The sequence below is a fragment of the Perissodus microlepis genome, chromosome 5 (genome assembly GCF_051167445.1).
Source record: "Perissodus microlepis isolate ML-2025 ecotype Zambia chromosome 5, ASM5116744v1, whole genome shotgun sequence".
Taxonomy (NCBI): domain Eukaryota; kingdom Metazoa; phylum Chordata; class Actinopteri; order Cichliformes; family Cichlidae; genus Perissodus; species Perissodus microlepis.
The window spans coordinates 18307781-18325099 of NC_140465.1; the positions used below are offsets into that span (position 1 = coordinate 18307781).

The 17319-nt window shown below is 38.8% G+C and overlaps 1 protein-coding gene across 1 annotated transcript; it reads right to left on the reverse strand.

Moving 5' to 3' along the window:
- Positions 1-1302: 1302 nt before the first annotated feature.
- LOC146387096 (S-adenosylhomocysteine hydrolase-like protein 1) lies at positions 1303-16152 on the reverse strand. Its single transcript, XM_084928442.1, has 17 exons — positions 15626-16152; positions 12945-13056; positions 12518-12661; positions 10535-10635; positions 10100-10202; positions 9179-9273; positions 8847-8953; positions 8646-8762; positions 6315-6378; positions 6081-6169; positions 5754-5824; positions 5506-5600; positions 5253-5351; positions 4911-4979; positions 4501-4579; positions 4216-4336; positions 1303-4061 (listed from the first exon to the last, which is right to left on the reverse strand). Exons 1-17 carry the CDS (start codon positions 15803-15805, stop codon positions 4055-4057), a joined length of 1653 nt encoding a protein of 550 aa, XP_084784568.1. The 5' UTR covers positions 15806-16152; the 3' UTR covers positions 1303-4054.
- Positions 16153-17319: the final 1167 nt, after the last annotated feature.

Below are 17319 nucleotides of genomic sequence, written 5' to 3' on the forward strand. Positions count from 1 at the left end.
GTATGCTGCAGGACTCATTCAGGATGAAGAAAGTTCACAGCTCTGCTCCTAGGATCTGCCGTAGCTACTGTAGAATTAATGCGGGACTACTCAGAAACTTATCTTCTACGTGATGGATAAACATCTAAAGATGTTTAAAATCCTCCAAAACAGTTTTAATTAAAGAAAATATATAATTCGCATTTATTGTAAATTATGGATGAAGTTGTGGTCAGATGTTTGCATTCACTTATCACGGTGCATGCATGTGATGGTAATTTTTTTGTTTTAAATTATTTATTTGAACTGGGAGGGGGGGGGGGGGAGGTTGGGAGGGTTAGCTTCTAGAAGGGACTTCCCAAAGCCCCGAGCTCAATCCTGTTTCCTGGCTCTTGTTAACTTAAGAGCTAGGAAACCAACCAATTTAAATGAAGTCTACATTTCTGCCAAGAGTGGTCAAATATTCAGCCAGAATTATGTCAGAAGCTTGTTTAGGTCTACCGAAAGCGTCTGGTCGAAGTGCAATTACATTACATCATAATTACATTATTTTTCAATGGTAAATGGACTAGTTCTTATTCTGCGCTTATTCAGCACTTTACACAACTAGTTCACCCATTCATACAAGCACTTTTTTCCCTATGCTCTTTCTAGGTAAGTGCTTCCTGTCCAACATGCACACACATTTATACTTTAATGGATGCATCAGAAGTAACTTGGGCTTAGTATCTTGCTCAGGGATGTTTGGTATGCAGACTGGACCAACCTTGCAATTAGAAATGACCTGCTCTCCCACCTGGCATACAGTCACCCCAGTTAGGGATACATATTCCCAAATAAGATTATGCTGAGTGAAATGAACACAAAAAAATTATTGTTCCATTTGACTCGCTGTCACAGTTACCCACATATTTTTGCCTGTGGCCTTAGTAAGCGAATAAACACTCACTATGTGTTTATATGCTTCTCTGCATTTAATTATTAGTTAGTATTCATTTCTGGCTCTCCACAGCATGTTTTTGTCCCGTCTTCCTCCCCTTATCCCCAAACAGTTGCAGCAGATGGTCGCCCCTCCCTAAGCCTGGTTCTACTGGAGGTTTCTTCCTATTAAAAGGGAGTTTTCCTTCCCACTGTCACCAAAGTGCTTGCTCCTAGGCGGCCATAGGATTTTTGGTGTTTTCCATTTTCTTTGTAGGGTCATTACCGTACAATATAAAGCGCCTTGAGACAACTGTTGTTTTGATTTGGTGCTATATAAATTACATGGAATCAAATTGTGTAAAGCTTATTGTCTGTCTGCAGGAAAATGATGTTTCTGAGCCATTTTCAAATTTAAACTGGAGTTTATTAAAGGAGAAAGTGAAGAGAAATTTAACAAGCTGTATTCAGTTGACATTATGAAAACAAACTAGAAACAAAGTTGAAAAATAAGCAAACATTATAGGTACTATATAATGTAGACAACCTTGTATTCAAATGTAACAATGTACAGCTTCCAAATCACAGTGGTATACTGATTAACTTCAATTTAACAAAAGTCAAGCTGTTTGTGCCAGTAATATAACATTCATTTGTCTCTATGACAGAGGAACAACTAGGTTAAAGTGACTGTCACTATTAGTTATAAAGCGAAGCATTTTCAGAGTGCCATTATGAAAGTAAATGTGCCATTATTACAAGAACTAACATAGAGAAGGTAAAAAAAAAACCCATCACAGTAAATGTAAAAGGTAAATATCAGAATGTAGAATGCTGCTTATTCAAACTGTTTACAGTAATTATTAGCATACCTTTTATGGAATTTGTGAAACACTGATTTTTACAGAAGAAAGGCTGAGGATTCTTTGCTGCATAGCTATAACTGTATATTGCAGGGTAATAACTGTGACGGGCAATAACATGGATAAAAAGAAAAACGCACAGATGGTCCATGTGAATATAAATTACTAAGTGAGTTACAAGGCACTGTCAACTGATCAGTAACCATGGTTGCAGCACTCCTTTTACTGAAAATGATGTCCTCCTTGGCTGTAATGCCCTTAAAGCTGTTAGTGCAAAGATGAAAAGCACTTAGCAGTAGCACACTGTAGGCTACTATTCAATAAACAACAGGAGTAACGGGGGGGCAGTTTCTATAAATTCAGGTTTATGCTTAGTGCGGTGATGAAACAGGATCCTCAGTCATGTGGCGCGTTACTTTAAAATGGTAACAAGGTGTCAAACACTTGAGAGGAACAGCGGTGCTGTCAACTGTAAAGCGACCATCCTCTCATACAGCACAATGAAATGTGTTGAAGAGCTGCAAGTTCAACAAGATACAACTATCTGTGTAATACCTAGTTTAGACATAAAATGAGTTGCTCAACTCAGTCATCCAAAGTGCCCACTGTTTAAAAAAATATCACATGTGAATATAACAGAGTAAAATGTGACTTTGCATTTAACAAGCCTCACAAGCGTTTACACCTCACAGTGCGTAAGCCTTTAAAATGATCATAATCTTCTGGAAACACACATACTGTGTTGGATTAGAATAACTATAACACCACAAGATAACGGGAGGTAAAGCTAATACAACAAAGCTCATCCGTGTCTAGTCCCAGAGCATTTAGGAAACGACAGTTACTTTTCCGTTGTTAGCATTCTTTAACAGAGTCCTGAGACAAATCTAACAAGACACGGCATTATGAGAGCAGCTCATCAGACGCTGCTGTATGTACAGTATAAATGTGTTGTATGTAACAATGCTCAGCTAGCTTTACATAGCCGCCAATTTCAATTTACTCTGAACAGCTAAACCTGACAAATGACATGGATCACGGACACGATTATATCCCTCCAATTTACAGACGTGCTGTAAATATTCAATTCAAACCAACAGATTACGCATGAATACTAAGATTAGATAGTGCAGATGCATTGACATATATTTACAAATAATTAGAGATATTTGAATGCCCTGAGGTACAGATATAACTCTCACCAGACACCAAAACCTCATAAATGGACAAATTCTTTTTCAAGAAAAAAAAAATATGACAAGCTCTTACATTTGCTATGCTCAACAAGCGCTTATGTTTCTGTTATACCCAGTGAAGGTTAGCACTAATTGTGAGGATACTACAACAGGAGTGTATCTTGTGTATGGAACGTATAAGGTGATTAAGTGCTTTAATATCAAAGCAGGAAGAAACGTTTAAAGCAGCACAGAGCAATTTCTGACCACTGGACAGTAAAAAATACTCAGAGGAACAAAACTTTGATTTACAGTCAGCTCATCAGGTTATTATGGCTCATCTGTAAGCAAACGATTGCCTACTCAGCAGATACACAGGAAAAACTGATTTGACATCCGATTAATGCCAAATCACTGGCTAGTTTAAAAGTAACATTAAGTCTCATATCGACTGGCCTTTCAACTCCGATTTGGTCCACCTACTCCTGAGAGAAGAAATAAAAAAAAAACAACAACAACCAGGAGTTTAAATCATGTCACTTTTTTTTTTTTTTGCAATTGTTGGCTTGTCTGTTTTTAAGGAAAAGACTGCAAACAGTTTTAAGCACAATATTGATGAGAATGCCAAAACAAGGAGCTAAAAGTGCATAAAAAGCACAGTAAGCTCCTGAGATTCCTGGGTTTGGCATTTTAAGTGACTGCTTTGCAGTACATGGAGGGAATGATTATACAAAAATAGTGCTCCGTGTGGGTTTATCATGTTTAACAACTAATATTTTTGAACAACCACAACCCTCCTCTCACAGTCATTTGGCACAATATGCTGATATACTCAACAGCTTTCAGAATGGAAACACATGCAATTTAAAAAAATCATATATTTTCTTTTTTTTTTGCATGTGTTACCTCACATGAGCTGAGTGCATACACTTCACTTTTCATAGCCAGCTTGGGTGCCATTGGTAAAGCAGCAAAACTTTCTACAGTCACTAAAATACAAGTAAATGAGCTATGTGTCCCATGAAGGGTAAAAAATACAATACACAAATCTTTTTTTTGCCTGGAGGTCGGGTACTAATCAGGAACCATCCACATGCTGTTGTTCTCAGGTGAGACAGACTAATACCTGTGAATAACAACAACAAAAACATAATGTGAATGCAACACAATTCTTAAAAATTGTTTATGTGTTGGCAAACAACCTAGTGCAATAACAATAAGTTAATATAAGTTTCAAAATATTTCCCCATTTCAAAATTTTAAAATGTGTAAAAGTGTACCTGTAGTAATTGGGTTTAAAAGGGCCGTTCTTATTCAGACCCAGGTATTTTGCCTGCTCGTCACTAAGCTCTGTCAGGTGGGCATCAAACGTGGCCAGATGCAGACTCGCAACATATTCATCTGAAAAACAAAGACATCCTTTAATAAGAAAGAAATGGGCGCACACACAGAAGATGTGTATCTGTCAGTTCATGCACTCCATTCTTGCAGCCGTCCATAAATAATGCCTGTAGGCTTTCAACATGTAAATAATACAGGCAGTGGTTAAGTATTTAAATCCTTACCCATCTTTTTGGGAAGCAAGTAAACGTCTTGCTTGTAACGTCCCTCTGGAGCGTTGTACAGCTCGATGAGTGCCAGAGCCTGAAAACAAACATCAATAACACTGCTGAAATTTTATTGCACATTATGAATTTAATGAATAGCGCAGGATTAAATTATGAACTGCTGATTATAATGAGAGAGCGCATCTATGAGCAGAAACAGCGTGTAGATGTTGAGTGTCCTGTGTATTATAATATATCAGGGTCAGCAAATGAGCTTATCTGCGAGGACGGCCATCTAATTACAGAAAATGGAAAAAACAACAACAACAAAAAACACACCGATTTCTATGTACTCTGCTATCTGCACCAGACATCAACAGCAAATATGGTCTAGCTTCAGCTGCCGTCAACATCCAATTACATGTTACCTGAGTGGTGGCTGTGATGGACAACACAAAGGTAGGGACAGTGGAACAGCTGAGGTTCAGGAGACGTCCCTATTGGACAAAAAACAACACGTTATCGCAGGCTTTAAAAAGTAATTTAATCAAAGGTCTACAGCACAATTGTTACAGTCTAGCGTAAGCTGAAAGTGATTTGATATGACAACACATTAAAGAGGAGAATGGATCGGACTGGATCAACACTGTTTATTAACAAGGATGCTATCAACCTGAGATCACACGTGCATAGCTGTAACGCAGTTTAATGTTGTGTAGCTATAACTGACACAAATGCATAAGCGAAGGCACACAGACACAGGCAGTCACCTCAGCCAGGAGGATAATTCTCTTGCCATCAGGCCAGATGACATGATCCACCTGAGAGCGGACTCTCTCCCAGGTCAGCTCAGGGGTCCGTAGACTTGCCTAGTTGAGACGAGAACACAAGTAAACCTCGTTTTGTGATCATTTAAAATGACAGAATATTTATTTGATCTTTACTTATATGTTTGTTCCTGCTGGTTATAATCGTGGTATTAAATTTTAAATTCTACCATCATACTTTAAAGCACTATTTTACCACATCAATCTCAGTGTTGGAATGTCCCATGTTGCAGACAATGGATCCATTTTTCATTCTGTCCAGCTGGTCCCTGGTCACCACGTTCTTATTTCCTACAGAAAAGCACAAACATATACCATCCTCATCTATTACAGGAGAAATGAACACTCTGGAGCCCTAAGAAGCAGTGGAAAACTCCATGAACTTAAAACTTCTTATGTTATATTAAAAAGCTATAAAAATGTCAGTGTATTAAATGTAGTTACCAGTGCACGTGATGATGACATCTACTTGGCGAATGACTTCATTAAGCTTGACCACTCGGAATCCGTCCATGCTATTTACACACAAAAGGAGGAAGAGATTCTGCATTCAGCTCAGGCCTGGACAGTGACAGGCTGGAAAATCTCTTTTTACTGACAAGCAAATCAATTGTTGATTGGGTGTGTAGTGCATTTGAGTTAAAGCTGATCATTAGTTTTTCATATCTTTGTCAGATAATTAACACGAACAGTTTTCTGGACAGCTCGGTTTTATCTCTGCAGCTTTTTCCTGTTCATATCGCTCGATACATTCATCATGTTTTCCCTCACCAGGCCTGCAGGGCACAGATGGGATCGATCTCTGTCACATAGACAATGGCTCCCAATGCTTTCAGAGCAGCACAACAACCTTTTCCAACCTGAAAAGACAAAATAATGTAGATAATTCATGAATGGCAAACTACAGAAAAGAGTTTAAAGAGCATGTTTAAAATGTCTCACACATTTTCACAACTATGCGATTATGATTACTGCAGAATGATAAACTGAAAGGAAACAACTCACCTCGCCGTAACCACATACGACCACCTGTTTGCCTCCGAACATGACATCTGTGGTTCTCTTCAAACTACAGACGTTTAAGACACAAAATTAGCACATTTTGTAGAATTGGAAAACAAAACTGCCAATCTGTAATAGTGTTTGCAAAATTATGGCACACAGTAAAATGTTATTTGGCACTGCTTATATCAAAAGTCCCTGTAATATATCCCAAATTTCCACATTGTCACACTGGAGTCTGTGCGCTCTAGTGATCCTAAGAGCCATGTTGTCCAGGGAATTTTTGTTGCCCCAAATGGAGCAGTTTAAGTCTCTCAGGGTCTTCTTCATGAATGTGGGAGTTTGACTGACTGATTGACTCTGTGTTCGATGATGCTGACAATGTCCCGGTCTGCTGTGCTAAAGACAGAGCTGAGTGTGAAAGCAGGCCGATCCTCATTCCTACCCTGAACACATGGTCACAAGCTCTGGGTAGTGTTCAATGAGATTGGATACTAGTGTCAGAACTGAGCCTCTTCGAGTAGGATAGTTGGGCTCAGCCTTAGAGACAGGATGGGACAGGATGTGACGTGGAATAGAGCCACTATTAACCAACATTGAAAGCAGCAAGTTAAGGTAGTCCAAGAATCTGATCAGGATCCTTCCTTGGTGCCTCTTTGGTGAGGAATTCTGGGATTATCTGTGTTTATATTGCTGCCCCCACGACTCCAATAAGCAGTAGGAAATGGACTGTTCGACGAGTTAGACCAAAAGTAGTATTAAGACTTAAAAAGATTTACAGATGTGTCCTACAGAGCTATTTTAATTATGTATTTATGGTTTCTGTGCAGAAAATCATCAGTTATCAGTTTCCTTAAAAAGGTTTGATAATGCCAACATTCATGTAATAACATGTATCATGTTAAATGCATGCAATAAAAACATCCTACACACAGTCATTTATAGCAAGTTACCATGTTGGTCCCATTATATTTATATAATTCAGTTAGTCATTCATATTAGACTAAATAAGCTGTGACAGCAGGAGTGCAGTGGGTTTCTGGGTTAAGAACAATCCCTCAGCAGAGATGCAGGCATGAAAAGTGAGCCCCTCATGTTGTCTGCAGAGAAACTTGAGCCACTTCACCAATCCTTATCAGAAGTGGCTCGCTGTTCTCCACAATATTCATTATAGTGCAATAACTTTAATAAAGGAAACAAGCTGATTAGGCAAGGCACCAAAAATATGACAAATTACACCTGTCAAATAGAGGGTATTAGAAAATAAGACCTGCTTCCAATACAAGCCCACTTCAAATTAAATTAACACAGTAATGTGGAAATCAATTTTCTCAGTTAGCCCTGGTCACTAACCGAGGAAATATCATTAGTATTTCATAATGGAACACCTGCTACTAGACAACATTGTACCTGCTGATAATTAATCCAGAGGAACAGCAATAAATTTTCGGCAGTAAGCAAAGAAAAGCACAGCAAGTACTGTTCCCATGCAGAAATGTGCACACACTGTTAAAGAACACTAGACCTTTTATGCTGCCAAATAACAGTAGGGTTATAAATGCAACTGTGCTGTCAGGCTGTTTCAGAGACTGCAGAGTCTGCAAAGTTCACACTAGACAAGTTTTTACAAGGGTAACATCTCTTTAAAAATCAAGTTTAAATCTTTAACAGCAACATTCTTTGTGATAGCAACATATGAGGCTGTCCGTCCTCCACTAACATCAATTATGATTGTTATTAATGAATAATGCTGTGATATATGCTTATTTTTCTTTACAATGTGGTCACAAGACCCTTTTGCAACACAAGTGATGCAGCTGAACAAAGAGATTTTCTCCATTTTATTCCTCACTCTCTTCACTCCTGTGAAAAGCTGACCCAAAAGCCAAAAGAATTACCCGCAGTCCAAATGGACCATCATCCAGAGATTTAAGCACATTGTGTTTGCACCCACTAACATGATGCTGAGATGAAAAGCAGACCATAAAGGGCCTGTTCTGCCAGATTTCCCCACTTACAGACAAACGATAACACAACACAAAATTACCTTGCTTAGCTCACTCTGGAGCCAGAGAAATCTTTATATTACATTGATTCAAATATAAAGTACAAGTGTACATAGAGATGGATTTGTATAAAGAAAAGCACATATATCTAAAGGTTTTAAACTCTAAATTGATAAGCTGTTCTCATTTATCACTTCTAGAAAAATGACTAAAATTATTGGATTCCCCCTTTTTTCCCCCCTTAAACCATGTTATTTAAGTTATCCAACAAACAAACTGTAATATTGTTTATACATGAGCAAACCATTTAAAACCCGAGCTTACTCACCCATCCAAGATGGACTCTCTGCAGCAGTACAGGTTATCAAACTTCTGCTTTGTCACAGAGTCGTTTACATTCATCGCAGGCACACACAGTTTTCCAGCTTTAGACAGCTGATACAACCTAGACAGAAACATGATGGAACATGTTGGCTTGCAACTAAATGTGTCAAGAAAGCAAATATCCACATATCCAAAAATAAATTACCTGTGAACCCCAGTGACACTCTCCTCTACAATGCCCCTGATCTTCTTGAATACGTTGGGGTATTTCTTATACATCCAGTGTGTCAAGTCTCCCCCATCATCCAGGATCTAATAAGCAGGAGGAAAAGATTCATCATCTTCTTATAAATAGAGCGTGGTGTTTCTCATCTTCTCTTCAGTAATTAAATATTTACAAACTGTTATTAATGAACGGGTTCTTCTTCTGGTGTTATTTGGGGCTTTTCAACGTTGCTGTTTGTGTACATCATTCACATATTACACCTGGCAAAAGAAATGTCCATGTACAGCACCCGAAAAATGTTTTCCACAAACCATATTAGGTTGCCAGCCCTCAGTGTTGATACAGCGATCAATACACCACCAGAAGTCATCTTCAGACTCCCCCTTCCAGGCAAACACAGCCACACCTGAAACATAGCAGATGGGCGATAATATCTCAGTAGCAGTACGTCATATCAAGAAACCACTTCAATGTTGATGAGCAATTACGTTGTCTCGTTCATTTCACAGAGCAGAAACTGGATAAACTGCATGAAAGCATACATAAAGTCTTAAATAAAGACAGTGAATACAGTCAAATTCACCTCTTTGCTTAATAACTGGTATTATAGATATAATATCTCACTCATCCCAGTGGAAACCAAAGATTTTTCATGACATAGTATTTGTTCAAATGAAATGTGTCACACTCCAAACAGATGATATCAATATGATTACTGGGTGTAAAAGCAAGTTTGAGACCAGTTTAATAGTGGCAGACATTTGTACTCTCTACGTGCCCTTCAGTTTAATGAACAGCTCAGTACAGTAGGTACAGCAATAATTAACTGAGCACTAGACATCCCGTAAAAAAATGCAGGATCACTGAGACTCCCCCAGCCTTCCCGATCATGACGAGTCTACTCTGAAAATTTAATGCACACTTTGACCATCACATAGCAACCGCAGATAAAGGGCATAAAGAGTGCTGCTAATTCACTACATGGACAGAGTTATGTGTTCCCATTAAGTCTGCAGGGATGAACTGTCATGAGTTTAACATTTACAAACCGTAACCTTGGTTTTAAAAGCCACGAGACGCTCGCACAACAGAACAAACCTTTGCTCATTAAAGATTAAAAAGAAGCCTTATCTAATGCTGTGTTCTGCTGTTATCACAATGTTGTTTGCAATCAAGCTCGCCTAGAAGACCCAACGTGGTCTATGAGCTTCTTCACCATCTCTGCTGCTTACCTGTCTCTGACAGAGCAGCAGCCACTTCATTCTGTGTGGAGTATATGTTGCATGCGGTCCAGCGGCACTGAGCTCCGAGAGCAACCAGAGTCTCAATCAGCACCTGAAAACATACAGTCACAATAAGTGTATTTTATTGTTATATAACACATGAATTTACCATGACCCACGTCTACATACATTATCTTTAACTCTTTGGGATCATCTGGCTGTTGACAGCCCATGAACACAGCCAGCTACATACATTTTAATTGAAATACAATAGATTTTCTTTTTACTCATTTAATTAAAAATAATAATAATAAGAGGAAGCACGAGCTTGTGTAAAGTAAGAAGCAGTTAAATAGTGATTTAAAGTCCTATATGACGAAGAGACACAATCACAGTGCGGTCTTTGCTCAGGCGTTGAAGCTCGATGTCAGAGATGAATCTTACTGCAGTCTGGGCAGTGATGTGAGTGCAGCCCACAATCTTGGCACCTGCCAACGGTTTCTCACTCTGTGCTCTCTTCCTGAGTGAGATCAGTGCCGACATATCTGAAAACAAGATTACATAATGAAAATAGTCGGTGGGAAACACTGCAACGCAGACGATGCAGTAGAAAAGAAATTCATCCTTTTCTTTTAGCAAGCGTTACAGACTAGAACTAAACCTTTAACAGTTAAAGGCAGTTATCTTTATACAGAGCTACTGGCTATTTTTTGAAAGATGGATAAAGGGACTCTTTGAAATATACAGTTTTTACTTTTCTGTCTTGGGTGGAAATATGTAGTGTTATTGTTGTTTGTGTTTTGTATTTCTTAAATAAAGCAAGCCTCTAGGCCTGTGTGACCAGGGCTTAAATAACAGCAGCAGCAACAGCAGCAGCACCGAACAAGCTTAAGTTTTCCATCTGCTTCAGTGACGTTTTGCCAGCAAACAGACCTTTAAAATGCTGCTTTAGGTTCCAAATGTCAGTGTTGCTCAATAATGCAGAGTCTGTTTATGAATCATGTCCAGATTTTCCTTCTCTTTTTTTCATGTTATAGGAAATACTACAGGCAGGAATCATGTCAATGTTTCATTGTCAAGAAATTATAAACAGATGAATACTGACTGATAAATTTAGTAAAGATCTTAAGTGTGAACTATAAATGTATCATGAATTTTTTTGTTTTAAATTAGGATTATAAAATATTGTTGTTACATTCGTAACTGGCACATTAATAAGGCCTGCTTCTCAGCATCAAACACGCATCTGCACAGATACTTAACTCTTGTATGATAAGACTAACAAGATTTTATTCTGTATCATATCCAGACATGATTAAAACCATGTGGCTCATCTTATTAAAGCACAAGTTCTTTGATCCAAAGCAAGAAATAATGGACAATGTGCTAGTAGGGCTGTGCGATATGACCAAAATCTCATATCCCGATATAAGAATTCTATCATCTGATAACGATATAAAATCACAAAAATTTAAAATTTTCTGTAAATTCTGTGAATCTCGGGCAGCTCGACTTGCGTGAAGTGTTTCCAGCTGCACGTCCTTTACCCGGAGTCGAGTGTTTTAACCGATGCATGAAACTATACATTTTTAGACATAAGTTGTAACGGCCGCTGTTTTTTTTGTATTTATTACACGGCGCGCTGCGGGGAAAAGCCTGCTCTAACGTTTGAGTCTAAGGTTTATTTTTTAGCACCTGGCGGCTCTTTTTTAATTCTCATCCGTAAATAATCTGCTCTTTCACATGATTCAGTTTATTTTTAAAAGTCTCAACAGGATCTTGAGCTTTATTGTGAAAGGTTTATGTGGAACATAAACAAGCGGACACGCGATGCTGTTACCATCGCTGTTGATGACGACAACGCATAAAAACAGGCGCTTGTCCGTCAGTAGTGTGGTTATATTAAATATAAGAGAAAGAGAGAACTTTAAGAAATTAATATAGCCACTACAGTGACCATCAAAACGATGAAAAAATATTGCCGTAAACAGTTTATTTTGCGACACCACGAAACAAACGATAGCGTAAAATGAAACGATAGATGTTTTTATATCGTCATCCGATATATATTGTTATATCGAACAGCCCTATGTGCTAGAGATCTTAACATCTTTTGAGATGTGATATCATGACAACTACTTTCCTTTTTACAAACAAATTAATATCACTTACAGCAGCGACAGACTGAGGAAGTTACTCACATTACTCAATAACTTCAAATAACCTTATGTTCAGGGTGAAATATTCTACCCTTGAAATGTCACACTTCAGTTGTGTAAGGGGATTTATTTTTAGGCGACAGTGTTATTCATTGCTACTTAAACATTAACCTTTGATTCCTGTTTTGTTTTCCTCCACAACACTTGTAAATTTAGTAGATGTTGCTTAAATGAAATGCTGAGATCACTTCACGCTCCTCGTGCTGACCTTGCTCTGCGATCTCAATCTCCCGCCTGCCAAATTCAGCCTGCTTGATGTTCTTGACACAGAAGTCACTGCTGCCCTTGCTGTTGACCTGAGTTTTGTCCCGTGGCGAGGTCTCATCATCAGAGCTATCCGTATATGATGCAGCTGTAAAATAGGGTTTTTATATTAACACCAACCAAACTCAAGATTCAGGAAGTTAAGCAAACATTTTTTCTGAAGGTCAAAATGAGATGAGGATGACAAAAAGAAGCATTACCACAAAACCTATAACAAAGAAATGTACGAATATTGATGTCATCAAATGGCCTAACAGACTCCTCTCATTACCTCCCTTTCCACACTGTACAGCTTAGTAAATACAACACAGTGTAAAATCTTTTGCATCTACATCACAAATGACACACGCGTGATTCTGGCTCCTTCTTACCAGAGCTGTAGCTGTCTGTGGAGGACTGGGAGATGGAGCGGGACAGGGAGCGACGGCCTGCCTTGGTGGGGAACCTGCTGAACTCCTGCTTGTCCTCCACAAACTGGATTTGCTAAAAAAAGGAAAAAAACAAAAAGGGCAGACAATGTAAGCCACACACACACAGACAAGCAGTTTAATGTCTTGTGATAATTTTCTTGTGGCTCAGCTAAATGTTAATTTCTTACAGTCCTTCAGGAGCTAGAGTAGAGCTGCTTTTGTCTTTCTTGTATAGTATAATGACTTTAATAGATTTGAATGGAGCAGAATCAGCTGTGTGTGCTGCAGGCTCTCATCTTGGGGTTTGGGTTTTTTTTGGCCTCCAATAAAATATTTCTCTGCACGATAAGGGTTTAACCTTGCCCCTTTAAAGCAAACAGTACACATTTCTGCGAGATGAAGAAACCGGACTGGTATTTTTGTTGTGTGTAACTAACTTCATGCCTGGACAGTTTGGGGTATTTTTGGCTTTATTTATTTTTTCTGCAACAACAAGAAGACTTATGCTGACAGGGATTTTCCCACTCTCAAGGTGCTCCAATGCAAACAGAGGACAGGGAGATTGCCCTACCTCAGCAGTTTCTGGAATGTGTTGGAGTATCAGATCCAAGTAGCCAAGCAGATTTAAAGATCACCCTAGATAATAAATTATATACACATGCATAACAATTAATCTGTGCTTTACTTCCACAGTTTGCCATTTGTTTTTCTTCCCACAGTTGCCAAGTGCTCGCTCTCAAGGGGTCGTCTGATTGTTGAGTCTTAATCTTACGATATAAACACACCTTGAGGCGACTGTTTTGTGATTTGGCGCTATATAAATAAAACATGAATAGAACAGCTGTAAATGCAATATTCTCATCATTCCAATTAATTATCTTGACTTGAGGTGCCCCATCCACATACCTACTAAACACCATGGTAACAGAAGACAATGAGGAGCAGTCTTCTTGTGATTTAGGTGAAAAACACCATATAGTTCAGCAGGGTGGTGTAGGTTTCAGGGTCCCAAGGCCCAACTGAATGAAACATACTGTTTTATGTGAGCTGTTTGGGGGGGGTTACCAGAATGATTGAGTACGTGGTTAGCATGGACTCAAAGGTATTGAGTCTGTATTACTATATTTAATCAGGACTCTGTGCATGTTCCTATTATTTCCGGCCATTTGATAAACAAAAAATGTGTTTCAGGGGAAATGAAACCTTTTTTTTTTTGTAGTCATGTTTTATGTAGTTGGAGGAAGACACATCCGTCTGTATATTCCCCACATGGAACCTAAAGTTAAAGGTGAAGTAAGGGCTAGATATTTAAAAAAAAATGAATCTGAGCACATACCATTTGGCAGTATTTTAAGGAAAACTTAAAACTTCTTTTTGTGTGTGCTTTTCCCCCCCAGTGTGTTACAATATTCTTCTTTGCCATCTGTGATTTAATCACACTTGTTGCTTTATTTTAAATGCCTGTCAAAGAGATTACAGTCTTTCTGATATCAGAACTCCAGGAAGCCCAGACTTAACCATTATCCCTCCAATTCCGACTGTAAATAATTAGTAAGCTTGAAACTTAAATGTCTTACACTAAATATGTAAGAATACATAAGCATTACATTTAAAATCAAAGGTCAGTAATCTCAACTGTGCTGTCATAGAGGACATGCTGATAAGTGTCCTTTATGTTCACATTTCCCAATTCTTCTTGATATCAGCTGAGCACAACTATTTTGAATTCAACAATACAAAAACTTTGAACTCTTTAGGGTCAAATGTTTGGCTCCTGACTTTGCAAGCTAGTGATGCTTCAGTGTAAAGATCCTCCCTAAAACGGTATGAGGATGTGAAACAGTCATGTATAACAGGAACGTCTGCCTAATATGTTCTTGGCTGAGCATGCTGACTCTTGCATTTGACAGACTCCGTGCCCCATGTCGAGCTATATGCTTTCCAAATGCAAAAACTGTTGCATTGTGATTTGTCCACTTCAGTGCAACTTATATGGAGTGTGCAAACACTGTCCATTCAGCCACAAAAGTGAAAGGCGCAGCTCTTCCTTGTTCCTGGAGTGTGTCAAATAACTTCTTTTTGCAAGTTTTACAAGGAACAATTGGTTCTTTTGTTTCGCAATTTCAGGTCAGAAGCCGCTGCTGAAAGTGTGCTGAAACTGTAGTAAATTTGGGATTTGTAATACAGGGGATATGTGAATAAAAATGCACAATTATAAAGTTCTATTGTTATTATTAGAGGTGTGAGCCATTATACACATGCAGAAAATGCTTAAGTTTCTTTGGACTTGACGTGTGACTCTTTAATTACTTAATGTGGGTTTAAACAACTTTTTAATTCTCTTGTCACACGCAATAGCAATGTGTGTGGACTGTTATGGGTGCACAGATACCCTAACCCCCTGTGACATATAACTCATTAGTACCATATATATTTTCTTAAAATCAGAAGTCTTTGAGCTCTAGTAAAATGTATTTACGTTGCAAAAAGAAGGTTAAGTCTGACTATACAAATACCCTTAAACAAAGAAGATACAGCACCTATAAAGTGCTGTTATCGCGCTAAAAAGAGCCTTGGAGGTTTGTTTTATTATCCAAGGGTCCTCCTCGGTGCCGTTATGCTTACACCTGGTGCAGACTTACCTTTTTAACCGGTTTGTGAGTGGGCACAGCGCTGAAGACAGTCGACAGCTCTCCCATGGTTATTTCGCTGTTTTTGCTCACGGTCATGGCTGAATATTTTTCCGCTACGTTCTCGCTCTCCTTCACCTCTTTGCTCGCTTGCTTCACCTCCAGCTTCGCCTCTCCGACCGGTTCGGACATCTCGCTGCTGGCTTATCTATCTTTACCCGGACAGAAATACAACAACCAACCGCTGAGTCTTCTCTAACGTCAGAGGCTAGCGTTATGTTATGGGTGTCCTCGAACTGCTAGCTGGTTACGTCGCAACTGCTAACGGCTGTCAGATTGCGAGCACGTGAAAGCAGGCAATAAACGCAGGATTTAAGCAGGTGGTTTTGCCTAGTCGACTTTGATTTGGTTGTGAATCGTTACGTAGTCGACTTCCTAACGCAGGCGGGACGTGGTCAGTGCTGTTTCCCGGCTGGCTCTCCTGTCACCTGGCTGACCAACTTTGTGGGCGGTTACTAACAGACTGAGTGGGCGGCTCGCGTGTTAAGCTACGTTCAGGGTAACTGGGATAGCACGTAACGAATGATGAACACTTCCTTTAATTTATATTTTAATGTATATATATTGCCTTTTTGGCCAAATTTGACATGTTAGATCCCGTTATAGTATAGTACTTTTGGTTTTGTGAGATGTGGCGGACGTATGTAACTTTAACTTTACAGTTACAGTTTCCCCCACATTTTAGTCGTAGTCTAAGCAGGAAGTATGTCCCAATTCCACACTGTAAATAAACACAGTGTGTACTCATTTATTTTGGCAGGGAGTAAAGCAGCCTTTGTACTCAGGAAATTGGACGTGTATCAGTTATACGTGGATCAAGCTATTATTTTGGAAAACCACTGGCAGAAAAATCTTAGAAAAATCTTGCCAAGAAAATACAACCATAACACGTTTTATTTATTATTTTTCCACTTCTTTTCTGTGATACTGTGAATGAAGTTATCTTATTATCCACAATTTACTCTTTTCAAAAAGAGAAAAAAATTCTGTTTTCCAGTATGCATTACATTTGTACATTAGTATCTCAGTAATAATATGGCAGGAGTGAAGGATGGGTTTAAGGTGGGTGGGTGATTACATCAGAGGATCGGCAATGTAGTCCTTTCTTGTTTGGAGGGGTGATGGACAGGCTAACAGATGAGGTCAGACAGGAGTCTATGTGGACTATAATGTTTGTAGACAACATTGTGATCAGTAGTGAGGGTAGGGAGCTGGTGGAAGAGGTTTGGATACAAAGTTAGAGAAGCAAGGCTGAGATGGATTGGACGTGGGATAGGTGGGATAGTGAATATATTTTACAAGGGATGTTGAAGATGAAGGTGCAACGCAGTAGAAAAAGAGAAAGACCACAGATAAGATTCATGGATGTAGTGAAGTAGGGCATGATGAGGGCTGGAGGCCAGGGATAGGGTGAAATGGAGACAGATGACCACTGTGGTGGAGACCCCTAAGGGAGCAACCGAGAGAAGAAGAGTCCTAAAGTGCTTTATTGTACAGAGTACAATGTATTTATACCTTTATTAGTTCAAATATCTCTATTTCTCTTAATATCATTTGAAGAAATACTTTACATCAATTTAACTATGCTATGTAACTCGTTAGTAACATAATTTTTCCTTGAGCTCTGGTAAATGTATTCACACTGT